Source organism: Monocercomonoides exilis (genome assembly GCF_001643675.1).
Source record: "Monocercomonoides exilis strain PA203 chromosome Unknown scaffold68-255432, whole genome shotgun sequence".
NCBI classification, from domain to species: domain Eukaryota; phylum Preaxostyla; order Oxymonadida; family Polymastigidae; genus Monocercomonoides; species Monocercomonoides exilis.
In genome coordinates, this window is record NW_027150613.1 from 119,954 (window position 1) to 146,399 (window position 26,446).

Here is a 26,446-nt window from a genome sequence, read left to right on the forward strand (position 1 = left end):
TAAAGGTCAAGAAAGGAAGAACGTGGTGAAAATAATAAAAATTATTCTTCAATTGTATTTCTGATCAATGTTTTATTGGTTATAATTTTTGTTTGAAAATGAATACCACAAATTTCAAAAATTAATTGAAAAATTGAATGTATCTGTGTATTGGTGTTAAATGAGGAATAAAAAAAATGCCCACGTTCTCAGAAATGAAAGTGAATGTGTGTTGCAAATCAGGTTCTTCGCCTCAGATGCGTAAAATTACTCAGCTTCAACTAAACAAAAAAGACAAAAAAAATTATTAAAAATAAAATTAATGAAAAACAAGAAATCAAACCAGTCCCTGACAACTCAATTGTTGGGATGGCAGTTTGGACAAATTTCAAAAATGTGAAGAAGTATTGTTCAGGTTTAATCTGTCTGCCAGCCTCTTTTTCTCTGTCAATCAGAGATTTCATAGTTTGTGCATGCTTGCATGGATGGATAGAAGCGGTTGGTACATCTAAATGAGGATGTTCATCGACAGTGGCTGTTTTGTTTGCATGTTCCTAATTTTGCATTTTAAAATGAATAAATAAGAATAAATATTTTTTTTCAAAAAAAAAAGTGTATTGTTAAAAAAAAAAGTAGAAGAAGAAAATTTTCAAACAGTAGCCATGTCTTCGAAAATTTGTTCAGGAGTAAGTGGAGTTGAACCGTCTTCGGCATAGCCTTTCAGATACAAACGTGGTGAGTAATAATAGATATCATAAGTGATGGTTGCATCATAAGTTCTGAATGATGGGCCAGCAGATGATGGAGCACTCTATTTAACACACATAAAAAAAGAAATAAATAAATAAAGAGAAAGTATTGAAAATTAATGGAAAATAAACAACTTCCTATCAAACCGATGAATCGGAAAAGTCGAACATATCGTCTTCATCATCTGAGCTGGATGATGGTGCAGCACTTGATGAAGCCGCTTCTGCAGGTTTGCTAACATCTATAAAATAATAATAATAATAATATATTATTAAATCAATAAACCGAAAAAAAAAAGTTCAAGCTCACCTTCATCTGGAGCAACCCAATCATCTTCTCCTTCATCGAGCTTTTTCTCTAATCCTGAACCTGTAACAGCTGAAGCGCGCTTTCTGCATGGAACGCCTTTTAATTCAAGAAACTGTTTGTCTCTTGGAAGATATGGAAGAATATTTTCTTCTTTTCCAGTGCACCTGTTGAATTTTTTAAATAAATGCAATTATTTAAAAATTGTTCAAATAAATTATGAAAAATAATACCAATGCCATTGGGGGCATTTTGAACGTAAGAGATCACCTTCGAAAATCGATTTGATAACCAAATAAGAAATGAATCATTAAATCAAATTAAACAACAACAAACCAGCTTGAACAAATTCAGCAGGGGTCACCTTTCCGTCCTGAAGAAAGGTTGATTTTGTTGGCACGGTTGCTGTTTTCCGTGCTTCCTTTTTTCCTTTTTCACGAATAGCTCGATCTATCTTATCAATAAATGACATCTTGTTATGGGCTAGATCTTTTTGTTTCATTTTTATTCGGTAACAAACCGAAAATAAATACACTTTCTTCAAAAAGTGTTAATATTATTTGTTGATTAATTTTTATTTAAGTTTAAATGATGAGTCGTGGAGGAATTGTTGCATTTGTGTTTTTCTTTCATTTCGTTTGTGGGTATTGCTCATCTTCAAATAATGACACCATACCAGATCCTGGACAATGCGCAGGACCTTTAGATAGAATTCTTTGGTCACGTGAGCATTGGAAGTTGACAAATTTTGGCTGTCCTCTTCGTTTGTATTTATTTCTATTTCTATTTTTCATAACTGAATCAATCTAATGCAGACAAAGTGTTTTTCTTTCCTGATGAAGATTCTTCTAAAGAAGGAAAGGTTGAAAATTAGATTAAATTTTTTTAAATTATTTCGTATTTTTTTCTATTTTTTAACTTTTTTTCCAAATATGTTAATAAGTGTGGAGAATGTTATCCCGGAACAAGTGGGCGCAGCAGCTCTGAAAAATATTGCAAGTCTAACGAATATTGCACTGATGAAGGGAAATGTGCTTCAATTTTAACTCATCCAAATTTTCAATTTGATTGTCCCTCTCATGGGCAATCAAAAGAACAAGACTTCTGTGGTGCAGGATTATATTGCATTAGGCATAAGTGCGTACAATGTGTAGATTGGGAAACAGATTACGAAACTTGGGAGGTTTGGATTTTGTAAAAGAATGTTTTGCTTGTTGTTTTAAATTTTCATGTTATTAATTGTTTGTTTTTTATATAAATTACAGACATGTTACAAGGGAAGATGGTCTCGAAACTATATTTTATATTTTTTGGCTCAGCCTTCAAGGTTAATGTTGTTTATTACTGCACTATCATCGGTGTGCATCCATGTTCAATATTTTTTGTTTAACAAATTGTAAATCTTCAATTAATTATGATTATTTTAAGATGTTATATTTTGCAATGAAAATAGCTGCACTGATGCAGAACTGCATTAAAAAGGAAACAAATACACAGACGAAAAAGAAATCAACATAATAACTTTGAACGATTATCTGTCACTTTTAGAGTTTTGTTTGCATATTTGAGATAATGAAAAATAATTCATCCGTAATATTAATTTCTTGAAAGATCAGCAATTGTATTTGTACAATTATTTAAAAATTGGATGACCAAATTTCCAATTTTTTTGTTGTTATTATTTCCTTTGATTCTTTACAAAAATTAGAAAGCAATATTCAATCAACATTTCAATTCCATCAATTGGAAAAAGTTTCAATTATGAGTTATTTGTAATGCAAGCATCAATTATGATTAATTTTTTTTATAATTAAACATGAAATTAACAGTTTCTTTTTTATGGAGTTTTATTTATTCTCAATCAGTTTTGAACAAAAATAATGATTATGCTGTTAAATCAATGTTGAATTTGCGATAAATTTTTGATTGCGAATAATTTCCTTTTTTTGTGCATACTGGGAATATTTTTGATTTTCTTTTGTGAAAAAGTGATCTTTTTAATTTGAGAAACAAGAAAAAATATTTTTTAATATATGACAGATCGCGACATAATTTTGGATAAACGGAAAATAGCCTTTTTATTAATGGAATTTGGTGGTCCTCCCTCATGCTTTGTTACGCTATGGAATGTTTTCAGTTTCACTCGAAAGGATGAAGATGAGGTTGCACAACCCGACAAAAAATTATCTTTATTATTAAAAAAGTCCAAAGGAGAAATAAAGATAAAATCAATCGAGTGGAAGAAAGCAACAAACTTTTACAAAGAAATTGAAGTCCCAAAAGTCATGACAATTTCCAACATCTTTCTTTCTCCAAAGGGAAAAAATCCATTCATTATTGAATACAAAGGATTTGAAAACAAAAGACATCAAAATGCATGTTGTTTCATCTGCAGTCAAATTATACCAAGAAGGGAGGTAAGCAAAATGGTAGACCATTCACGTGTAATGTGTAGCTCTTGTTCTTCTCGATAGTATGAATTATTATTTTTGTTTTTTTGCATTAATGCTCATAATTCCTTAAGTTCGCAATCATTGCATAATGTCACTTGCCCAAAAACTTGAGACAATAAAAGTGCATTTTGTGTTTTTATTATGATGCGAAATGAAATATTTGTTGAGAAAAAAACTGAAAAAGAGCTTAATTGATCATGTTTCCGTTTAGCATGATTGAATGTATCGTTTGCAAAATTGTTATATTTGAATTATTCGCGTATGACCTGTGTGAATGATATCTCTATCAACATGAAGTCATATATTTTTGTGGACAAATTTTTTCATCAAAATAATTTTTTTGTTTTTTAATATTTCATATGTTTGCGTTACAACAATTCTCTATTTTTTTATAAAATGAAAAATGATGTTTAAATATCTCATCAATCTGAAATTTTATGATCATTCCATTAAATAATTCATTTTTGTTGTTTTCTCAAAAAATTGTGAAAATTTTCAGAAAATGTTTTTTATTTTGCTTTAAAGATAGTTTTTATCTTTCAATATGCAATTTTGCAATATGCTTGTTTTCAATTATGAACTTCGAAAGCGTCTGAAGCATCCATCAACAAATATGCTAAATAATTAATTAAAATAGAAAAGATTGTTGAAGGTGTTTGCATAAGAATTGAGAATGACAATTTTTGTTTGATGAAGTTTGTAGAACCATGCAATTTTCTTCCCTATCAGTTGAAGATTTCTTTATCGTTCAAAAGAATATCAAATGTTTCAAAATGATTAAAGATACACGGAGCAATATATTTAGTGACTTTCATAAAGATTTCAAAAGGAGATATTTATAAATAAGGAAAATGAGGAATGAATGAAATCTTTCTGGTTTATCTTTGAGAAAGAAATTCAATATTGCGCAAGAGTCGCATTTTACCAAAATTGCTGAATGTTTTTTGAATTTTCTGCCTGGATGCCATATCTGGAAAGAGGAATGAGGGAAATCACGAATGGAAGTGAAAATGACATCACTTTCGTTGAGTTGTGTTGCAATGTCTACAGTATGGAATTATTCTTCTTTTCATTCTTTATTGTTTTTTCTAGTTCTTTTGCAAAGAGTGAAAAAAGAACCTTATCAAAATTAGAAAATAGAAAACATCATATATCATCGTGAGTATTGAAATTTTCACAACTTGCATTTTATTCTTCTTAGAAGTTTTTATTGGAAAATTTTGACAAAAAAGTTGGAAAATGCAATTGTTTTAGAATTTCATATTACGAAAGATGCAGCAAGAGAAGTGGAAGAGCAGCTAGAATATGTTGATTAGAAAGGAAGGGAAGAAGAAGATATAGTTTTATTTCCTCAATATTATTATATGTAATAATATTCTAAGCATTATATCTTGTGAGAATAAATCATAAATAAATATTAAAATGGAATGAGTGGAATTCAAAGATTGACCGAGTGTTAAAACGAAACATTTGCATTTGGAAGCACGTTTGTCATTGTGTGTGATTAGTTGTTAGAATGTTATCTGATGATTTGCTGAAATCTGATGTGATTGTCCTGATTTGTGAGAAAACTACATTTTAATTAAAGTCGAGTATAACAATAATTACGAGAGCTTCTCCATGTTTATGATAGAATGATAGAATGATTTATGGATATTAAATCAATTAATAAGTTATTTCAGCAAACGATTTTGCCTTAAAAATGTTGTTTGATGAATTCATTAACTGCTTCATCAATTTTTGAAACGTTCCATAACATGTGCTTTTCGCAATAAAGATTCGAGAAAATATATTTTGTTGAATTGTAAAAAAGCATTTGAAAAGAAATAATCAGAAGAAAATTATTTACAAGTTCATTTGAGCAACTGAATTAGAATTTTGTTAATATTTGCATATGTGAGTTAAACGTATATATCACTATTTTCTTTGACGTTCTGAGAAAAAGAATTTTACTGAAATAGAAAGAATATTTTGATATTTGATAATGATATTTTCATTCTTTGTCCATATTCTAACAGTAAATGGAAATTTTATAAGAAATGATAAATGAATAAAAATCAAAAATTAGTCAGAAATAATTCAATCAATTTCAAGTTTTTTGGTTTTGAAATGTGAAATTTTTTCACTTGATATTTCAAAAAACATAATTATGGTTTGTGACAATAACTTTAAAACAATAGATTTCCTGATGAAGAAGGCACCTTTATCTTCAAAACAACAAAATCAAAAGGCAAAAAAGGATATAAAATTTCATACAATGGCTGATTTTACTCAGCGCCGTCAAAATACAAAGCATCCTGTTGTAACAATGAATAAGCGAAGGGTGTCTCGAACAAGCGCAGATGTCGCATTAAAACAGCGTGAGCAAACACTAGGAGAAGAATTAGATTCGTTAACAAGGAAAAATGTGGTTATGGATATGCGTTTTACACGTAGCGAAGGAATGGATACGGAAGATAAGGCACTGCGTTCTTTTGTGAGAGAAAGACAAGAAAGAGCAAAGCAGCAGTTTAATTTAGATAATTTTGATGATCAGTTATCGGGTCATCTTGGAGATATGGTGCAAGATACTGAAAATGATGACGATCCTTTTTTTGAATTGAAAAGTCAAAGTCATTCAGATCTTGACAGTGATCCAAGACTTGAGCAAGATTTTGCAGAAGCACATTTTGGTGGTGGAAAACGGGGAGAGCGTTCAGTCCAGGAGATTTACAAAGAAATTATCGCAAAAGACAAAAGATTTAAAGCAGAGAGAAGAAAACAGAGAGAAGAAGAAGATTCGAAAAGAGAAGAATTGGATGAAAAATTCTCCGAGTTTCGTGATTTAATTATGTCGTATGCGCGTCCTAAAAGGAAAAGAAATGGGATGGATGAAATAATGAAAAGATTGGAAGCGAAAGAAAAAGGAATGGAAATCGATGAGCAAACAGAAGAAAAAGAAGAACAAAATGAGGAACAAGACGATGATGACTTTGATAAACGATTAAGGGAATTGGCATTTTCAACAAAAGGAATTGCAGGAGAGCGTGTAAAGACTCCAGAAGAGATTGCAAAAGAGGAAAAACGAAAACTGGAGGCTTTGGAGGAGGCAAGAAGGCTTCGTATGAAAGGAGCGCTTGATGTTGAAGAAGAGGAAGACGAAGAGATGGAAGAGGAGGAAGAAGAGGAGGAGGAAGAAACTGAACATAGCACTGAAGATGAGGTATCAATTGATGAAGATTCAGACGAAGAAGATGAAGATGCAACTGGAAAGAAAAAGAAAAAGACAAAACTGTCAAAATTAAAAGGACGTAAAGCTCAAACAGACGAAGATGAAGAAGAAGAATCAGATTTTGAAATGAGTGATGGACATATTTCTTTGAGTGGGAGCATGGAGGAAGATGATGATGTTGGCAACGATGAGGATGAGGATGAAGATGACAATGAGGAAGATGATGATGATGGTGATGATGGTGAAAACAGAAAAATGAAAAAATCGAAGTCCGCCCGCTCCCTCTCTTCACTTCATCCTTCTCTTTCCTCGTCTTCTCTTCTGTCTTCCTCCATTTCACTCAAGCAGGAGCGTGCCCACAGTGCCAAAGCGCGGCTGCTCCAGCAGGCGAAACGAGAAGTTCTGAGCAGAGCAAACAGACAGACCGATCTTCCGTTCATCATGGACAAAGTGCCAGAGTCGCTGCAGGAGTGGCTGGAGATGGTCGAAGGGAAGTCTGCCGAAGACAAGAAAATAATGGCACTCAGAATAGAAAAGTCGTTTTCTGTGCACATCGATCACAACAACGCACTTTCCATTCAGCGGTTCTTCTCAATTTTGCTGCTGCACATCACCCTTTTGTGTGATGCTGTGGGAACTGGGTATGGCAAGAAGAGGGAGAAGGAAGAAGGAAGAATGGACATTGAGGGAGAAAGAGAGGACGAAGCACAGATTCCTCATCCGATGAAAGATGTGGCTGAAATATCGAAGGCAGCAATTGAGATTGGAAAGACGATTCCATCATTTGCTGCGAGGTGTGCGAGAGAAGAGGTGAAGAGGCAGATGAAGCTGCAAATGGCGCCTTCTTCTTCTTCTTCTTCTTCTTCTTCTGGCACAGCAGGAGCAGACAGCCAGACAGCCACAGTGCCATCTCTCTCGTGTGTTATGAAGCTTCTTCTGTTCGCTCGCATGTTCCCCATCACAGACACCAAGCACCCTGCACTCACTCCAATCATCACTTTCATATCATACATCTTGTCTTCCACATCCAAAGCAATGGTTCCTTCCTCCTCCTCCTCTTCCTCTTCTCCTTCTTCTACTTCTACTTCTACTTCTACTTCTACTTCCTCTTCTTCTCTTCTTTCTGGGAGTGAAGTTTCGAGAGGTCTTCTCTTTTGTGCTGTGATGTTTGAGTGTGTCTGCTGCGGAGGAAGATTGTCGAGTGAAGCTGTGTGCTATTTGCTATCCTCACTCCAGTGGGCAAATGCAATGATGCACAAGCTGATAAAAGAAGAGAGAGGAGAAAGAGAAAATGCGAAAGAGAACGAATCTACTTCTTCCTCTTCCTCCTCCTCCTCTTCTTCTTCTTCCGCTGCTTCTTCTGAAGAATCCAGCAGTCCTTTTGATGCAGTATCTCTTCAGAGGTTCTTTGATGAGCACAAAATTCCAGTTGAGTGGTGTTCTCATGTTTCTTCTACAATGTCTTCTTCTTCTTCCTCCTCCTCTTCTTCCTCTTCTGATCGCAAAGAGCGTGTTGTGTGCATCTTCTTTTCAGTCTGCCGGCAGATTCTTCTTTTTGCCCGACTTTATTCGACTCTCCCTGCCTTTTGCGAGATCTTCTGTCCATTCATCGCTCAAATACAGCAGTTTGAGTCTCTTTTGAAGGAGATGGCAATCGCAGAAGGAAGCAAAGCGAATGAGAAGAAGAAGAGGAGGAGGAAAAGCAGTGGAAAGATTGATCAGACAGAAAAGGATGTCAAATCTGATGAGATGAAAGCAGCGCTTCTGTTGAGAAGGATAAGAGCGTGTGAAACGATCTCAGCTTCTTTGCAGAGCAGCACGAGTGCCCAGCAGGCAGCGAGGGGTGTTCTGAGGATGGCAGCGAGCGAGGTGAAGGAGATTAAATCGTTGGAGCCAGCATTCAGTCAGAACTACATGGCAAAGGGGACAAAGGAGAGGAGTGTGGAGGAGATGCGGAGGCTGAAGAGGAAGAAGGTGAGGGAGACGAAGGGAGCGATGAGGGAATTGAAGAAGGACTCGATGTTCTTGATACAGCAGAGAGAGAAGGCGGAGGAGAGGAAAGCAGCGATTGAGAGAGAGAAGATTAAGGACTACATGAACCTTCTTGAGACACAGCAGTCAGAGAAGAAGATCATAGAGAGAGTGAAGGGAAGAGCTAGGAAGCACAGAAAGCGCGATAAAGCAAAGAAGTAATGATAGAAATATCATTCTTTTGAAAAAATAAAATTTAAACTCACATCAACTCATTTCATAACTGGATAATTTATCTGATTTTTAAAAATCAAAATAACAGTATTTATAATCTAATGTTAATATGCACATATATTCAAATTTATAAAAGCATTAGAGGAATTAATAAGAACATAAATAAAAAAATGTTGATGATTGTTTTAAATAAGAAAAAACATAATGGTTTCGACAAAGTTAAAATATTGTTATTTTCAAACAAGAGATTTGAATTAAGCTTATTTCTGATTTTATAAGCAGGTATTGTATTGTTTTGCATGTTAATGTTTCAAACATTTTTTTCAAAACATTGTTATTTGGAAATTTTAAAATTTAAAGAGAATTAATTTTTAACTCTGTAATAAGATGGAAAGGTCAACATCCTCTGTATGCTCCTTTCTTAACATTTTAATTTTTATTTATTTTTTTGAATAGTATGAATCATCTTCTTCTTCATCGAGAAGTAATATGACATCTTCTTTTCCTTCGTCTCAGAGCTCCGATTCTTCAAAGCAAACCTCAACTCTTGGATCTGAAACGTTGTCATCTGCTTCTTCATCGTTATCAAGGAGTAGAAAGGAAAGGCTCGAAAGTAGGTTATTTAATTCGTCTGCTTCTTTAGTTGAAGCATCACAAAAATCATCCGTATTTGATGATCCATCCTCAACATCTTCATCATTTTCGTCAACTACTACTACAAGCACAACTTCTTCTTCAAAGTCATCGAAATCTTCACGAACTACAAGTAAGGACTCTGAAACAAGTAGTTCTTCCTATTCGAGTCATTCTTCTGAATCTTCTCGTTCAAATGATTATGGAAATTCGTCTTCAATGTCTAATTCATCATCGACAACAGTGCATGTTGATCAATTAAGTCCTGTAATTGCTTCTGAAAATCAGAGACTTTTTGAAGATGATCCTTTGGCAAATGATTCATCTATTGCGAATCAGCAGCTTGTTCTACCTCTTTCTGGAGCACAACCACGCGCATTTTTGCCATTTTATGATTCATTTCCAGCAACTTCTCAGTTGCCTTTGACTGAAACAAGAAATATGGGCTTTGGCCAACCTTCTTCAGAGAATGATAGGAAAGATCATAGTTCAATTAACATTGAAGAAAGCATTGAATTTCAATCAAACACAGAACGAGAAAAAAGAAAAAGACTTGAAGAGGCGTCGAAAAGGAGAGAATATGAACTGAGAGTGCAAATAGAAGAGGAAAGAAAGCGAAGGAAAGAGGAAAGGAAGAAGCTGGAGGAGTTGGAGAACAAGCTGGAGAAAGAAAAAAAGGAGAAGGAGTATGCAATGCAGCAACAGGAGCAAGCAATGCAAAGAGAAAGGGAAAAGATTGAAAGAGAGAAAGAAGCATTGGAACTTGAAAGACAAAGGAGCATCCAGCAGCGCATTGAGGAAGAGAAGAAAAGAGGAGAAGAAAGAGAGAAAGAGTGGAATGCTCAAAGGATGAAAGAAAAAGAGCTGATTGAGAAGGAGAACGAACTGAACGACAGAAGCCAATATATCAGTGCAATGAATGAGGAGGTGAAGCAGAAGGAGGAGGAGCTTGGAAAACTGCAGGTTCAATTTCAAAAGCAGCGTGAGCAGTGGAAAGAGAGAGAAAGAGAGATGGTAAAGAGCAGGGAAATGGAGAAAGAAAGGCAGAAAGAGTACGAAGAGAAAATGAAGAATGAGATTGCTACAAAACTTGGGAAAGAAAAAGAGCAGGCGATGTTTGAGCTGAATCAGTTCAAGTTGGAACAGCAACGACAGAATGAGAGAGAGAGAAGAGAAAGAGATGAAAGAGAGGAAAAGCAAAGGCAGCTGATGGCTGAGCAGCAGAAGCAGCTGCAAAGCAGACTGACAGAACTCAACAATGAAAAAGATGAGTTGTACAAAGAAGCAAAAGGGATGAAGGAAGAGAGGGAAGAAATGCAAAGGAAGATCCGAGCACTTGAGAGAGAGAACAAAAAGCTGGCAGAGATGGAGAAGGCAAAAGAGGAGGAGAAAGAAAGAGTGCGGAAGGAGATGGAAGAAGCAGCGAGAAGAGAGAGGGAAGAGAAAGACAGAGCAATCGACGAGGAAAAGATGCTGAGACATCGCAACGAAAGGGAGAGGAAGGAAATGGAAGATCGGATAGCGAAATCTGAAGCTGAGTGGAAGAATATGTTGCATCAGCAGCAGCAAAGACTGAAAGAAGAACAAGAAAAGGAGAGGAGACGAGTGGAAGAAATGGAAAAAAGAGCAAAAGAGGAGAAAGAAAAAGCGATTTATGAAGAAAAAATGAGACTTCAAGCGATTTTGGATAAGGAAAGGCAAAAATATGAAGCAGAATTGGAGAAAAAAGAGCGGGAGCAGAAAAGACTGGAAGCTGAGAAGAAGGAGAAAGAAGAAATGCTCAAAAGGAAGGAAGAGGAGCTGTTGAATGAAAAGAGGCAAGTTGAGGCAGTGAAAGATGAGATGAATCGAATGGAAGAAGAGAAGATAATGGAAGAAGTGCAGAAACAACAAGAAGAGGCGAAAAGAGAAATGGAAAGGAAAAGACAGTTTGACATTGAGAGAGAAAGACTGTTGGAATTGAATAGAAAGTGGGAAAGAGAATATCAGAGAGAAAGAGAAGAGAGAGAAAGAGAGGAAAGAGAAAGAGAGGAAAGAGAAAGAGAGGAAAGAGAAAGAGAGGAAAGAGAAAGGGAAGAGAGAGAAAGAGAGGAAAGGGAAAGAGAAGAAAGGGAAAGAGAAGAAAGGGAAAGGGAAGAGAGAGAAAGAGAAGAGAGAGAAAGGGAAGAAAGGGAAAGAGAAGAAAGGGAAAGAGAAGAAAGGGAAAGAGAAGAGAGAGAAAGAGAAGAGAGAGAAAGGGAAGAAAGGGAAAGAGAAGAAAGGGAAAGGGAAAGGGAGGACAGAGAAAGCATAGGTTCAAGATTAAGATACAATTCAACACCAAAAACGAGCAGGAGTGGACATTTATATGCAACTCCACGTTATCCATCATCTGTTCAAACCACTCCAAAATCCACAAGAAAATCAAAATCAGATGAAGCACCAGAAGAATTGGAACAGTCCATTCACACGCCTCCTCCTGCAGCAGTTAGGCAGACGCCTGCATCAAATGTCTCATCTTCTGTTTCTCTGGTCCCGCCTTCTGCTTCCAAATTTATGTCTTCTGCTCCTTCTTCAACTTTGAGAAGTGCTCGTTTTGCTTCCACTGGAGCTGTCGACGAGGCTTCACTACACTCAAAATTGAGTCAAACAGACACCGCAAAGGAAAAGACAGGACACTTTTCTAATCCTCATTTGTCTTCTCTTCAGACTCCTTCAAGACAATCTCATCTGAGCGATAATCAAGAAGCAAAAACATCTCGTCCTGCCTCTCCTTCATCTTCAATCAATCAAATGTTTCCGTCTGCATCAACTTCTGCTTCATCATCTGCTGATATTCCATCCTATCAGCCGAAGTCTCATTCACATCAAGAACAAAAGCCATCTTCCCTTCCAACATCACAGCCCACCCCTCTTTTTGTGAGAACCCCTCCAGTCCCATCTGTTTCTAATGTGCCAATGGAGGTGCCTCAAACACAGCAGCAAAGAGCATCAATTCCATTGCCTTCGTCTTCATTGCCAATAAGCATTAATATCAACACCACTTCGGCATGCCATCCACCGCAATGCAGTTGTGACAGCCAACATTTCCATTGTGAAAAGGAGAAAGAAAAAATTCTTATCATTTTGAGGGAAGAACAAAAGGAGAAGCTGGTTGTGTTGAGCAAAGTTGGAAGAGTTGCGGATGAAAATGGCATATTATATGAGAAAGAGGATAAAGGAGCCTCCAACGAAAAAGATGCAGAAGATACAAAAGACAAGCAATGTGGAACAAATTCTTTTGACACTTCAACACATTCTCTCTCTTTGTCTCTTTCGAATGATCGAGAAATGGATGATGACGCATTAGCATCTTGTCAAAAGGGTACAAATACATTAACCAATAAAGCAGATTCAGATGCTTCCTCTAATCCAGAGGAGTTTGAACCAGACTTTCTGAACTGCTCACCGCAAACTGTGTCATACCCCTCACAAGCGATGTTTCCGCAGCAGCCTTCTGTTTCACTTCCATTGGATTCATTTAACTCAGTCCATTCTGTTTTCACTCGTCCTTCATTTAACACAAGGCCTCAATCACTTCAGACTGTTTTGTCTTCTGGCACTCCATATCGTCGCTATTCTTCATCGAAGCATGTTTCTCTTCAAACAACTAATCAAACCCCGAAACAGGTTAAAACAAAGAAAGGGGTTGCATTTACCGTTTCATTTCGCAACGGCAAGCCACACACAACGTCAGCTCGGACGGAGCCTCTTTCTGCAAAGTGGGATAAGCATCTGATGAATGAATCAAAGAGACTGTCTCCAATGTATTTGAATGCTTGGCGTTGAATGTTACACTGAAAAGGAAATACACTTCAAATTTTTATAATTGTGTTTTTTTGAAAACACTCTTGTGTGAATATTAGTTTTGGTTGTTACAAAGAAAATGTTTTCTTTTTGCTTTTGATAAATATTTATGATTATTGTTGTATCGGTTATAATGTCTTTTTCCTCCTTTTTTTTATCAGAAAAGAACAATTTCTTTCATCAGATTTCATTTAAAGAAGAGCAAACAAAAGAAAAAGAAAAGGTATTTCCCTTAAAAAGGGGAATGATTCTTAGGCATCAATATAAGTGTTTAAACAGAAATCATAACGCAAAAACAACTCACATGCGTTGAGGGGAAATGTCGAATTGAAAGAATAAAAATTAGAAGTTTGGATGAAAAAAGAATTCTAACAAAACAAATACAACAAGATAAAAGAGTGGTGGCATTGGAGAACCCAAATGAAATCTATAAAAATGGAGCACAAAAATCTTAAAGCAATGACTTATTTACAATGCAGAGAATGAACATCGATTGAAGATGGTGAACTGAATATGTGAAATGGAGAGGTGTATGATGAACGCATCTGCAAGCACAAGATTATTCATAATCTGAAACGCGAAATTGGGTGAAGGATAAAAGAACACAAATCCATAAAAAAGCACAGTTTTGGAATGAAATGCAACGAACAAACAAAAAAATAAATTATTGAACATTGTAACTTCAGTATTTTCTTCAACATAACAGAAGAAATACTGATTGTTTGGCGCTTAGATAGAGTTGCATAAGAAAGATACTACAAAGTTTTTGCAGAAGCATAAAAAGCAGATAGAAGAAAATAACAAAGAAATGTAAGGCAAGCAAGATAAAACAAATACATAAAAACAATAATTTACTAGCTGCTTCATATCACAGGTTCATGAAGGTTAGCATTGGCAGTGTTTCTTCCTTCATCATATGGAATAGTCACAATTATCTGCTTCTTCTTCTTCACAAGCTTCTTCTTCTTCTTCTTCACAACAGGCTGTGGCGGTGGCGTGGCTGGCTGTGAGGACACAGCTGCGCTATCCACATTTGACACTGCTGAAAGATCGTCTGCTGCCAAAGAGGACGGAGCAGTCGCGTTGGCTGAAGCCGAGTTGCTGTCAAATGAAAGTGGCGCAATTGACTTGGAGGCTGTTGGTGTTGCAGTGGTTATTGTCTGCATCGCCACAGAAGTTGCTGGAAGCCCACCTGAAGTGCTGCCAGCTGCTGATGCTGCGTGGTCCACGATTATTCTCTTCTTCTTCTTCTTCTTCTTCACAATGTTTGTGCTGCTGTTGCCGCTTGACACGTCAACTCCGCTGCCTGGATGGTGAAGTGAGGCTCCTTGTTCTGATGGGTCTGAGTCTGCGGAATAGGCGCTGTTGATAGAGAAGGAAGATGCTGGTGCGTTGGAGGCTGATGACTGAGACGCGGCTGAGTGTGAGTACTGTTGTGAGTGAGACTGCTGTGGATGTTGCAGGAAAGTGCCTGTGAATGTGGCATACTGCGCTCTGCCGCCTCCTGATCCGCCCTCACGAGGCAAAAGGGAATCCTTTGCTGAGGAGTGAGAAGAGGAGGAAGAAGAAGAGCTGCGGGAGGAGCTTGATGAAGATGTGGAGGCAGAAAATGAAGAAGATGAAGGAGATGCAAAGTAGAAGGTGATCAATAAGGTTATGCAAGGAATTGTTTCCAAGACAAAACGGAAGCAAAAGAATTCCCAAAAATAGATGTCGCTATAATCACATGAATTGAAGCATAAATGAAGCGTCAAGGATAGAAGGCAAACAGCAATGCATCAAATACAATTTATCCGATATAAAAAAAAAAAAAACAAACCAGTCAGCTTCGGTTGTGAAGCATTGGATAGTTGCTCGATCGAAAGCATTTTGCAATTTGTTAGAATTTGTGGCATATGTTACTCCCCAGATAAGCCTGCAGAAAAATGCAAGGAAAACAACAACCACCATCACAATGAGCAGCTGAACTCTCCATCGAAAAGCAGCAGTAATTTTTGTTCGATGATACATCAATATCAAAAGAAGTCCATAAAATCCCGTTGAGCAAACAACAACAAAATAATTCACAATTGAACTATATAGTGTAATTTTTTCGTATCCGTACTCCTTTTTGCTTTCGTCTCCTAAGTAATGCTTCAAATCGTTGAATACAAGTTTGTAAAATATTATTAAAAAATAAAGGATAAAGAGCATTGCATACAGCAGCAATAACGGATGTAGCTAATGAAACTAAAAACATAATTCCAAGAGTTATTATGAATAATATGTCGAATCCTTTCTGTATTTTTCTTGACTTAAACATTGAAGTTAATATCGTTCGAGAAAACCAAACTGCCAATGATTGCCATGATAAAAATAAAAAGAATTCTGGAAGTTGATCGGATATAATGAAGTATGTGTAGTTTTCAAAAGGAAATGGAACAACTAAGAAAAGAGAGCGAAGAAAAAGGAATAGCGTCAGCATTGACAGAAAAAAATTCTTTTGAAATCTTTTTCTCCACTTCTTTTTCCGTATTTCGGCAATGGCTTCTCTAAGACTAAATAGGCATGTCAAGCATGTGAATACAAACGCAATATAAAGGGGATAGCTTGATTGGCCAAATATTACTTTCAAAAAAACATATAAACGTTTCTAAAACATATAAACGCAAACCTGGATTTCCAAACGAAAGAACATATTGTTTCATAAAATTCTCTTCACTAAAATTACTGTTCTTTTAGCAATCTCTCCAAAATCAGAACATAAATATGGGAAGATAAATTTTATTAACAATAAGAGTGATTTAATAGACCGAAAGGAAAACTTTCAGGCAATGGTCACTAAAAATACCTTGATGGAAACACTTGTTCAAAAATCCTGACTCAAAAATATTTTTAAACTTAATAATTAATTTTCTTTGAAAAATCTGAAAAAATCACCTTCATGTCTCATTTTCCCAATTTGTATCAAAAGAATTCACATGATGTCTTTTTATTTCAAATGGAAAAAACAAAATAATTTCTTTGAAATTTGATGTTGTTTATTAAAACGATTCTGCATATCGAATACAAATTTCAAAGTATATCCAACATTCAAATATTGGAACATATGTTTGAATTTCAAAAATTACAGATACAAAAAGGCAAACTCCAGTCAAATATTATAACCAAATCCAAAAGTTTCGACAAACTGAATTTTGCCACAAAGGGTCAAAAAGTTTTGTAAAAAAACACAATAAAAAATAGAAAATAAATATTAAACTGAACAGAAATGTTATAACTCTTGTCCGATATTGTGAGAAAAAAAGAAAGCAAGCAAAATAATTCTCTTTTCAAATGTGATTTTTTAAGCAATCAGCGGTTTCTCTTCTGGAAGTGTTTGCTTTCGTGCCTTTTTCTTTTTGAAAGCAATTACTGATAAAACAGTCGCTCCAACAATAACAAGAGCACCGCATACACATCCGATGGAAATTGAAACAATAGCGCTCAAGTTTGATTTATTTCCTTCTTTTTGTTTTTGTTTTGTTTCCTCTTTTGTATTTTGAATTCCCTCAAAGGAATAATCAAATGTCGAATTCAAAGGCGCAATCTTTGGTGTTTTGAGACAATATGCCATAGGTTTAGTATAATAGCCATCTTCACATCTTCTGAATTCACACATAGAACGATTGAATTCACCTCCTTTACAACGATATCCAAATAGCATGTGCTGATCACGCATAGGGCTGCATTTGTCAGCCTCTATCACCTGGAAGTCAAAGCACTTATCGAACATGTATTTCACTGCTTGAGCCATTGACACATATCCTTCCTCTGTAAATTGCGTTTCCACATTTGGATATATAGGATAAACTTCGTCTGGCTCAACAATTTTGTATTCGAGCTCTTTCTGAGGTTTGTTCCAATCGAATGAATATCCAGTGCCATAGACCCATGAAAGGGAAGTGCCCCGGCGAGGGAACTTTTTAATGCCTGGAACATATGAATTCTCAAACGCATCTGTGCTAATCGCACTTCCACCCGCAAATGAACCGATGTCATGAGGCATTGTCTGTTGATTTAATGCTCCACCAAATCCAATCACTTTTGCTTGCTGTGATTCCTTCACATGTTTCAAGAACTGTGAACATGTTGAGCCACATTCACCGTTTGTTACGAATAAAAGATCGTTTGCATCAAACAACTGTTTGTCAATGTATTCTTCAGGAATGAAAGGCTTGAAGAGATAGTCAAAGTATCTGTCTGTGTTTATTGCTATTTGCTGTGTCCAGTTCTGCTCTCGTTGCTCACCTGAGATATCTCTAATGATGGTTCTGGTAGGAAGATCAAGCAAATGAGGAATCTCTTCCAATGTGGAGTAATTTGTCATCAAAGTCAATGGAGCATCGTTTTCAATAGATTTGATCACTGCATTGTTGGCAGGCCCTTCCACAAACGAATATTTCATATTAATTGGAAACATGTTCGGGAATAGCAAGTGATAAAGCTGTGAACCAAGAAAAGCAAGTCCTCCACTGTTCCCTCTCATATCAATGATCATTTTGTAACCAGCCTTTTTCGTTTTAACTAAAACATCCACAATTGCACCAATCCAAGATGCAATCTCACTGTCTGTGGATGGTGCAAATGACACGATGTGCATGACACCAAGCTTCCAGTCATGGATCAGTCCTGTGCGAATGTTTTCATCAGACACTAACACTTCCATTTGAGGGAGTGAATCTCCACCATTGGTTTTGCCAGTGGCCTTTCTGGCGCTTTCTAACAAGTCTCTGGCATCATCTGATTTGTTTCTAATCATCCCAACTTTCTTCAGATGATGAATCTGAGGTAATGAATCTCTCTCGAGTTGGAATGACGTTCTTCTTTCAGCAGTTATCATTTGCTTGAGAACATCATCGTTTTTCAACCTGTCATAAACCATTGTGAAGGCAACATCCTCTGAATGTTCTTTAATCACTTGCTCAAAGTCTTCTTCGGGTTCTTCATCCTCGAGTTTAAATAAATCCATTTGATCTTCAGTCACCAAAGATCTCGCAGGGCAGATGCTGTTAAAGAAATCCGTCACATTATTTGTATTCGCAAATGGCATTGCATAAAATGGAATTTTAACTGTCCTTTGAATTAATCCTTTCGTCACACGGAGAGAAATTGGTTCCGGTGGAGGGCTCATCGACGGTACTCTCACTGTTAATTGGCTGTCTAACGCATAGTTGAACTTGGCTGCTGGTGTTCGTGAAAGTGAAACATGTTCGCGACTCCATCGAGCAATGGTATTTGCTGGTGTTTCGGTTGTGTAAGATTTGATGTCAGGAAGGACCATAGTCGTGACTAAACTTCCAAGAATATTTGCTCCGCCTCCTCTGATGAAAGTTTCAGTCACTCCTTTAACAACGGATTTAGTCACAACAACTTTGATGTCGTTTGGCTCCGATGGATTCGGGACTTGAACCTCAAAGTTATATGGAAACACATAAGCAAAGGCGTTGGAGCAAGGATAGCGATAGATTGTGTGAGGATCATTCAACTTTGAAACAGCATTAGCAATTGCTTGGTGGAACTCAAATCCGTCTTTGAATGAAGTTCCTTTTATTTCATTAATTGCTTTGACAATGTCGAATTTGTCTTTTTTGAATGGATCAGGGATATCGGCAGTTGTATCTCGGTACGCATATTGGTTGAAGTATGTTTCCAATGTTTCAAGTGTTTGATTCACTTCCTTTGGTGAATTTTTGTACTATTATGAATAAGGTTAAGGTTAAAAAAAAGCAATTCAAAAGATAATCATGTTTTAAAACAAGAAAACAGACCGGAAGATGGCGTAAACATTTGACAGCACTGTCAACTGTAACAAGTGAATAAGATCGAAATTTGCAATCTTCTGCGAATATCTGGATTGCGAAAAGAAAGAAAATTGATAGCATATCAACAATACAAGACTTTCTGTTTCACAAAAAATGATCACAAAAAACTACCCTTTATGAAAGGTTTGTTTTTTTAAGATTTCATAACAAAACGTTCTCATTGCAGAATAAGTTTAACTTTGGGATTGAAACTATATTTGTTTCCTTTGAATTAAAAAATTCTCCTCTAAATTTTTGTGGAATGAAAAAGATCATTTAATCAGAGAACGAAATTGAATTCAGTTGTGTTTTAATGGAGAAAATCAAAACAACAAAATTTATTGCTATTTATCAATTCTGTGCAAAATGTTTTTATTTGTGTTTTCGATGTTTTTATATTACAAAAAATGAAAAGTGTGCTTCATGTGGATAAAATGCATCTTTAATAATCTTGTAATGTTCAGCCTTTCTTAGAACAAATGCATGAAATGTCCGTATTTTCAATGCATGAATTAGATGCACTTTTTAAAAAAGAAACTATTGTTTAATATTATTCTTAAAAAACAACGGCTTTATTTTTTTCAAAATCTTATGAACAAAATCAGGAAATGAGATACCTTATTGTAATGGACAAATGATGTATTGTTCGATATCCTATTGTGAATTTCAAATTAAGGAAGCAATTTTCAAAAAACAATTGATGAAACAGTGCATTAAATTAAATCAAAATTGAGAAAACAATAAAGAAAGCTCGAAAATAAACAGGAAAAATAGATGGGAAATAATTTACAAAGTCACTTCTAAGTACAACTCGACACTCAGGATAAGCATGAAAAATTAAGGCGTTGAGGTTTTTTGAGACAAAATTGATGGAAAAGGAAGACCCAGTTCCAAAGAATGCGCTATTCACCTAAATCAATATTCATAAAAACTTTTAATCCTCTCGCGTGCAATTCTCGTTCCTGTAGCCTCATATCGCGATTTTTTCAATAAAAGTTGTATAAAACATGGATTGTTGTGAAGTTCAATCACTCATCAAATCAATAAATTATATTGAAAGATTGCACAAAAAGCATGTATTCACAACTATGAGAGTTCAATTGTAGAATTGTGCATGGCTTCGCGAATCAATGATTTAATTCTAAAGAAATCATCATTATTGTTCACATGCCTATTGCACAACGAAGTAAGTGCAGTGATAACAGTGACAATATTCTCATCCGAAATCATCGAATCTTCCTCGTTCTCACTTTGTTGAATGGTTGATGCTCCGTCATTTTGATCTAACTTATCTTGTTCTTTACTGTCATTTAATTGTATCTCCTTCATAACTATTTTATATTCATCAAACAAACCCTTCAAACAAGAAGCATTCCTTGCTCTTCCATCTATTTCACCCAGCCAATCTTCCCGAAGACGAATAAGATTGTTTCGCTCTTTTTCTTCTTCTCGTTTTTCATTTTGTGGTTTCCTTCTTATCCATCTCACAAACCCCTTCCACGCTTGATTCAGGTTCTGAGCTGCAATGTTCTTTGTAGAAACAGCTTTGATCCATCCTTTTCTTGTTATTGATGGAGGCTGATGATTAACCAGAGAAGAGTACGACGCGTGAAGTGATGAAGCCAAGTTTTCAATAGTTTTTTGTGTAAATTCCTCTTTTTTCAAATAACTTTCGATGGGTGTCAGTGAAGTATCTGCAGCAGAAGGAAATGTTGTGTTATCTGAAGGAGAAGCAGCTTCAGCTGTTCTGGTTCTATTTTGCATATGCGATGCCTGCAGCTGCGTCAGCTCAGCAGCACCATTCGGGTTTTTGTTGTGGTTCAAAATTTTGTGCAGTTTTTTCTGATGCTTTTGCATTGCAGTGGATAAAATGTTATGTTTGTTTTGAAATAGCTTGCCTTTTTCACCCTGATTAACAATTTGTGAAAATGAATCATTGCCTCCATTTGAGTTAATTGGACGTTTGACTTCATTATTTTCTCGACTCTTTTTCTTGCATTCGTCGCAATATTCTTGAACATAACGACGAAATCCAACACTTGCCAGCAATGCTAATTCATCCATTAGCAGAGTTTCTTTTCCACCAGCATCAACAAAATCATCGTCAATTTGTTCAAATTCGTTTTGTTTCTCATTTTCTGCTTCAGATGAAGAAGAATTAAACTTGGGAGGTGCTTTAAAGAATGATGACAAAGGCTCATTCAAGATGCTTTTTTGTCCAAAGACGCAAACTCTGCTCAGTTTCGTCTTTTGCTTCACATTATTCACTACTGCTTTTACTGTGCCTTTGTTCTCATTTTCATATCTAATTGCTTTTTTGCTTGTTTTCATTGAATTTCCCTTCTCTTTATCTTCTTCGATTTTCATCATCTCAACATTTTCCATCCAACCAACAGAAAACTCGTCTCCCAAACAAATCACTCCATCTCCTGGTGCTCGAAATCTCTGTTTGTTGTTCGTTTCTGATTGCATCTTCTCTTCTTCAGCCCAATCTTCACAGAAGCACGCCCAGCTCTCTTCGAATGCATCAGCGGATGAAACCGCTAATACTCTTTCATTCTTCTTAAGCAAGTCCTTAAACATAGACGCTCCATAGCACGCTTCCACAAACAGCAGACAGTTATTAAAGTGGCCATCACGCGATAAATTGTGAAGGGTTTCCACAAGATCCACAGCATGTAACACTTCATTCTAAGATTTAACATTTGTGGATTGAAACGGGAAATGTATTGATTCAATGAGTAATGTTTGGTTGATTAAAAAACATCACACATTTGGGAACAGCAGCACTCCAGGAGCACCGTGATCGCTATAAAAAATGAAAACATTATCGCTTCTGGTGCTATTTATCACTCTCCCCTTCGAAAAAGAAGAATTTCCAGAAATAACTGCCAAAAACAGCTCTGGAGATATTTGCTTTCCATTGTAATCAACATGAATAGATCCCTATGATAATAACAGAACAAATTGATATTTCAGAGACAAACATTGAAACTCAATTCTCATTTCATAAGCATTCATACTGGATATACATTTGAAGAATTTGGAGAGTTGAATAATGTCTGTGGAAGACGGTTTTTTGGATGTTTTGGAACATCATCATACTATGTGCATTTTATTTAAAGGAAAAAAATCAAATATCACGTTTGAACAGTCTTTATTTATTTTGTAAAAAATGCAAAAAAACAAAACTGTCATATATATAATATGTTCATCATCAAATCCATTATCTTTCAGTAAAGAAAATGCATGGGATATATCGGCCTGGTGTCTGTAATTGTCCCATCCCTTTGAACCAGACACAACTAGAGCCCAATTTACGCATTTAACATTTTCGCAAATATAAAACAGAAATCCAAGAAAATAAATACAGTTCATGAAACAACAAAATTAAAATTGTGGTCCATATTTCCTGATAGAATTCAGGAAGAATATTTCACCAGACACTTTGCAGGAAGCAGGAAAATCAATAACTTCTAAAAATTATAACTTTTATTTTGAAAGACCAAAAAGAAATTAAAAATGATTAAAACATTTTAAAAAAATGAAGTTTAAGTTTCAATAATTTCAATTTTAAAATTAAAACTTTTCTTTGATGAAAGCTTTGTCTCTTTTTTGAAGATAATGAAGCAGCTTTAATTCTTCACTTCTCGCTTAAAAGAGATATTTTCATCCTTTGCTATTCCCACGCTTGTATTTCTCCAATAAAAACAAGGATTAATGGAGTATGAATTCATGGGTTACTTTAGCAAAATCGTGTTCCATCTATTTCATACTTCTTTTTCATAAATAGAGTGAATATTAATCTTTCAGTTAAATCAGCATTGATTTGTAAAAGTTAAGCATATGCAACAATCAATCCATTTCTAAAAAAATCTAATTGTAATTATCGGTATTATTTGATCAAAAATGACTCTTTTATTATTATTTACATGATCAACGCAGAAATATAAAAAGACTTTTTTTAGAGCGTAAAAGAAAAATTTAATATTATGACTTTATCTTTGCGTTCTGAAATTGATGTAAGTGATGAAAACAAAGAGCATATTTCCGAAATAGGAGATATGTCCCCAGAATCTTTGTTTGAAATTATTGTCGACGATGCTGATCCATTGATAAAACGTCTATCATTCACATTTGAAGAAAGCGATGCTAAAAAACTTGAAAAACGAAATAAGCAATTTATTCCCAGAAAAGATGATGTACTTGGTTTCGTAACTGAAGATTTTGCTGTTCCTCCATTTTTGAACAATATTACACATCTTTCCGACCTTTATATTCATAAATCTTTAATTCAAGAATGGTATTCAATTCGTGGTCAGAAATTTCCTTTGAGCATTGATCCTTCCTATTTAACGATTCAAGGAAAAGTTGGACCAATAAAAGAAACAACAAATATTATTCAAAGGCCATTTTTACAATCATTATTCGGTTATGAAGACATTTTGTTCAATCGTTTGTCTCCAACAAATGAGAGGCATCTTCGCCAAATAGTTTTATTACATTTGGTCAATCATGTTGTGAAGTCTCGAGAACTTATAGTTTCTCACAATTCGGTGTTAAGTGAAAAGAAACAAAGCGGACGAGATAAAGATGATGAGTTATTAACAGAATATGGACAGCTTCACAGACTTGATGAGTCGCGTGCATCTAAAACATCGAAATCTGCGCCTTCTTCTTCTTCAGAAAGCACATCTCAGCCAAACAAGTACAGAGATCAAGGTTTTGTTCGTCCCCGAATCTTGATAATATGTGCCACGAGAAATGCGGCATATGAACTTGTGAATGATTATCTTCTCAAACTAATTCCGAGCATTCACAGAGGGAATATTTCACTGGGTGCGAAGTTTAACAGGCTATTTGGTCCAGAGCCGGAAGAAGAAGAGGATGAGGAAAGAGAAGAAAAAGGTGAAGACGAAGATGAAGATATGGATGTTGAAGAGGAAAATGATGAACTTGGGGAGGAGGATGAAGGAGAGGAAGATGGAGGAGAAGTGAAGAAGATCAAGCGGCGTTTTAAAAGCTCACACAAAAAGAATATGAAGCCACAGCCCATTCAAACTGTGAGTGAAAAGCCAGAGTCGTTCAAGCGGACATTCAAAGGCAATGTGGATGAGACATTCTGCTTTGGCGTGGGATTGACGAGGAGAAGTGTGAAGTTGCTGTGCAATCTGTCAGACGCAGACTTTATAATAGCGTCACCAGCTGGTCTGTCGAGTGTGTTAAGAGGAAGGAGTGTGCCTGACGGAGAAACCGATTTGAATCCTGAAGACTCACACAAAAGAGGACGAGGGAGAAGAGGCCGTGGGAGAGGCGGCAGAGGTGGAAGAGGAGGAGGAAGAGGAGGGAGAAGTGATAGAGGCGGAAGAGGAGGAAGAGGAGGCAAAGGAGGAAGGAAAGGAAACAACGAGGATTATGCCAATGAGAAGTTTCGAAGGCATACAGTCAAATTCTCACTCACTCCGAGAGCGCTGCTGTCGTCCATTGAGATTGCATTTGTGGAGAATGCGACGCCACTTCTGATGCAAAACTGGGAGCACATAAACAACATCTTCTCTTCTCCATTTCGATCAGTCAGCACATCAGCCTTTTCAAAGACACGACGCTTGAGTGAAAGCGAAGGAGAGGAAGTTGATGAGGAAATAGGAGCGGAGAAGAAGAAAAGGAAGAAAGATGAAGAAGACAGCGAGAGTAAAGAAAGCAAAGAAAGCGAGGAAATCGAGGAAAGTGGAGAAAGTGGAGAAAGTGGAGAAAGTGAGCAAAGTGAGAGTTCAAGTGAGAAGAGCAGCAGCACTTCTGACAAAAATCAAAGCGAAGAGAGTTCAGAGTCAGATGAATTTGATGTTTCGAAGCAGATCTGGTCGGGTCTGAAGGCGAAATCAACCACTTTGCCCTCAGAAACGCTGCCTAAACGGAAGCATCCGTGTCTTCACACAACGCCCAAGAACCTCCAGTCCATTGACATGTCGCGTGTATACATCCAAATGCTTCGCGGGATGGGCAAATTCCTTCGCCAGACGATCATCTTCTCTGAGAGCGAGACACCCGAATTGAACTCTCTCTTCCGACAGAGCGAGTTTGTGTGCAATGCGCTGGGGGGAGGACTGAAAGTGCCGCCTCTGCCGAACAAAGAGTGCATCAGAACAACAATGCCAATCGTGTTCCAGAGGCTTCACTCGACCAATGCGGAAAAGGCAGAGGACATGCGATACAACTTCTTCATCAAACAAGTGTGTTTCATTCATTTATATAACAAGAATTATTCAAATATTCTCTCTTTATTTTATTTTATTTATTTATTTATTTATTTATTTATTCTTATGTTATATTATTTATTCATGTGACTGTCAATATACTTCTCCATCTTCCAGTTATTGCCTCTCCTCCGCCCAGTCTCCCGCAGCGCGACCACTCCGTCTGGTGCTCCTCTTCCTCCTCGCCCGCGCACTCTTGTTTATTTCCCCTCATTCTTTTCGTTTGTGCGTGTGAGGGACTTTCTGCAGCGCCGCTTCCCTTCCCTCACCTCTTCTTCCACCAAGCACCCGCTCTTTGCCGAGGCGTGTGAGTACACAGAGACACCCGACCTGACAAAAGGGCGTGTCTCTTTCTTCGACGGCAGGACGCGTCTGCTGCTTTACACAGAGCGACTCCACTTTTACCGGCGGTATGAGTTTAGAAAGGTGGAAAGGGTGCTCTTTTATGGGCCTCCTTCAAACAGGGAGTTCTGCAGTGACATCATGCGGATGCTGGAAAGGGGGATAGAAGAGGAGAATGATGACAGGAGGCTGAGAAGGAAAGTGCTGAGGAAGACGATGATGGGGGGTACGAAAAAAGCGAGCAAGAAGAAAAGAACAAGAAAGGCTAATCGGATGGAATTGAGTGGCGGTGCAGATTCTGATTCAGATTCAGACCAGTCGTCGAGTTCTGACTCAGAAAGCGAAGAAGACTTGGAAGATTTGGATGATATTGACGATCCATCGCTTCTTCCCATTGTGCCTTCATCATCGTTTTCAAATGCTGGTTCGGCTCTGCTCCTTTTCTCTCCATTTGATGTTCATGCCCTTGATCGCATTGCAGGTACAAAACTATGTCAAAAGATGGTATCGTTATCTGCTGATGATTCCTTTGTCATACTCACTTCAGACAAACATAAGGAATGAACTTGAGAAATGACTATCTTTTATTAACAATTATACACACTTCACAAATAATCACTTCAAAAAAGAGAAGAAGAAATTTAGGTGAAAAGTTTGCACATTCCA

At 36.5% G+C, this 26,446-nt stretch overlaps 8 protein-coding genes across 8 annotated transcripts; 4 read left to right on the plus strand and 4 right to left on the minus strand.

Annotated features, from left to right (window-relative positions):
• Window positions 1–48: 48 nt before the first annotated feature.
• MONOS_3432 (Autophagy-related protein 3 B (Atg3B)) lies at window positions 49–1,515 on the minus strand. The gene is made up of 7 exons (XM_067873435.1): window positions 1,372–1,515; window positions 1,269–1,305; window positions 1,039–1,202; window positions 876–970; window positions 635–790; window positions 323–533; window positions 49–260 (listed from the first exon to the last, which is right to left on the minus strand). Exons 1-7 carry the CDS (start codon window positions 1,505–1,507, stop codon window positions 247–249), a joined length of 813 nt encoding a protein of 270 aa, XP_067718957.1. The 5' UTR covers window positions 1,508–1,515; the 3' UTR covers window positions 49–246.
• Window positions 1,516–1,520: 5 nt separating this feature from the next.
• MONOS_3433 (uncharacterized protein) lies at window positions 1,521–2,936 on the plus strand. The gene is made up of 5 exons (XM_067873436.1): window positions 1,521–1,798; window positions 1,851–1,897; window positions 1,979–2,218; window positions 2,301–2,393; window positions 2,464–2,936. Exons 1-5 carry the CDS (start codon window positions 1,624–1,626, stop codon window positions 2,551–2,553), a joined length of 645 nt encoding a protein of 214 aa, XP_067718958.1. The 5' UTR covers window positions 1,521–1,623; the 3' UTR covers window positions 2,554–2,936.
• Window positions 2,937–5,230: 2,294 nt separating this feature from the next.
• On the plus strand, window positions 5,231–9,008 carry MONOS_3434 (putative nucleolar protein 14). Its single transcript, XM_067873437.1, has one exon. It carries the CDS (start codon window positions 5,638–5,640, stop codon window positions 8,890–8,892), a length of 3,255 nt encoding a protein of 1,084 aa, XP_067718959.1. The 5' UTR covers window positions 5,231–5,637; the 3' UTR covers window positions 8,893–9,008.
• A 133-nt stretch (window positions 9,009–9,141) lies between these two features.
• Window positions 9,142–13,344, plus strand: MONOS_3435fu3436 (uncharacterized protein; the record flags this gene model as incomplete). Its single annotated transcript, XM_067873438.1, has 3 exons — window positions 9,142–9,186; window positions 9,265–9,312; window positions 9,361–13,344. Exons 2-3 carry the CDS (start codon window positions 9,292–9,294, stop codon window positions 13,342–13,344), a joined length of 4,005 nt encoding a protein of 1,334 aa, XP_067718960.1. The 5' UTR covers window positions 9,142–9,186; window positions 9,265–9,291.
• Window positions 13,345–13,533: 189 nt separating this feature from the next.
• Window positions 13,534–16,110, minus strand: MONOS_3437 (uncharacterized protein). Its single transcript, XM_067873439.1, has 4 exons — window positions 16,016–16,110; window positions 15,563–15,969; window positions 15,182–15,495; window positions 13,534–15,078 (listed from the first exon to the last, which is right to left on the minus strand). Exons 1-4 carry the CDS (start codon window positions 16,047–16,049, stop codon window positions 14,226–14,228), a joined length of 1,608 nt encoding a protein of 535 aa, XP_067718961.1. The 5' UTR covers window positions 16,050–16,110; the 3' UTR covers window positions 13,534–14,225.
• Window positions 16,111–16,310: 200 nt separating this feature from the next.
• Window positions 16,311–19,318, minus strand: MONOS_3438 (uncharacterized protein). Its single transcript, XM_067873440.1, has 2 exons — window positions 19,152–19,318; window positions 16,311–19,078 (listed from the first exon to the last, which is right to left on the minus strand). Exons 1-2 carry the CDS (start codon window positions 19,263–19,265, stop codon window positions 16,688–16,690), a joined length of 2,505 nt encoding a protein of 834 aa, XP_067718962.1. The 5' UTR covers window positions 19,266–19,318; the 3' UTR covers window positions 16,311–16,687.
• Window positions 19,319–19,811: 493 nt separating this feature from the next.
• Window positions 19,812–23,062, minus strand: MONOS_3439 (putative Vacuolar-processing enzyme). The gene is made up of 5 exons (XM_067873441.1): window positions 22,961–23,062; window positions 22,377–22,673; window positions 22,208–22,288; window positions 21,957–22,130; window positions 19,812–21,875 (listed from the first exon to the last, which is right to left on the minus strand). The coding sequence occupies exons 2-5, from the start codon at window positions 22,560–22,562 to the stop codon at window positions 20,271–20,273; spliced, it is 2,046 nt and encodes a 681-aa protein (XP_067718963.1). The 5' UTR covers window positions 22,563–22,673; window positions 22,961–23,062; the 3' UTR covers window positions 19,812–20,270.
• Window positions 23,063–23,122: 60 nt separating this feature from the next.
• Window positions 23,123–26,431, plus strand: MONOS_3440 (putative U3 small nucleolar RNA-associated protein 25). The gene is made up of 2 exons (XM_067873443.1): window positions 23,123–25,414; window positions 25,556–26,431. Exons 1-2 carry the CDS (start codon window positions 23,177–23,179, stop codon window positions 26,342–26,344), a joined length of 3,027 nt encoding a protein of 1,008 aa, XP_067718964.1. The 5' UTR covers window positions 23,123–23,176; the 3' UTR covers window positions 26,345–26,431.
• Window positions 26,432–26,446: the final 15 nt, after the last annotated feature.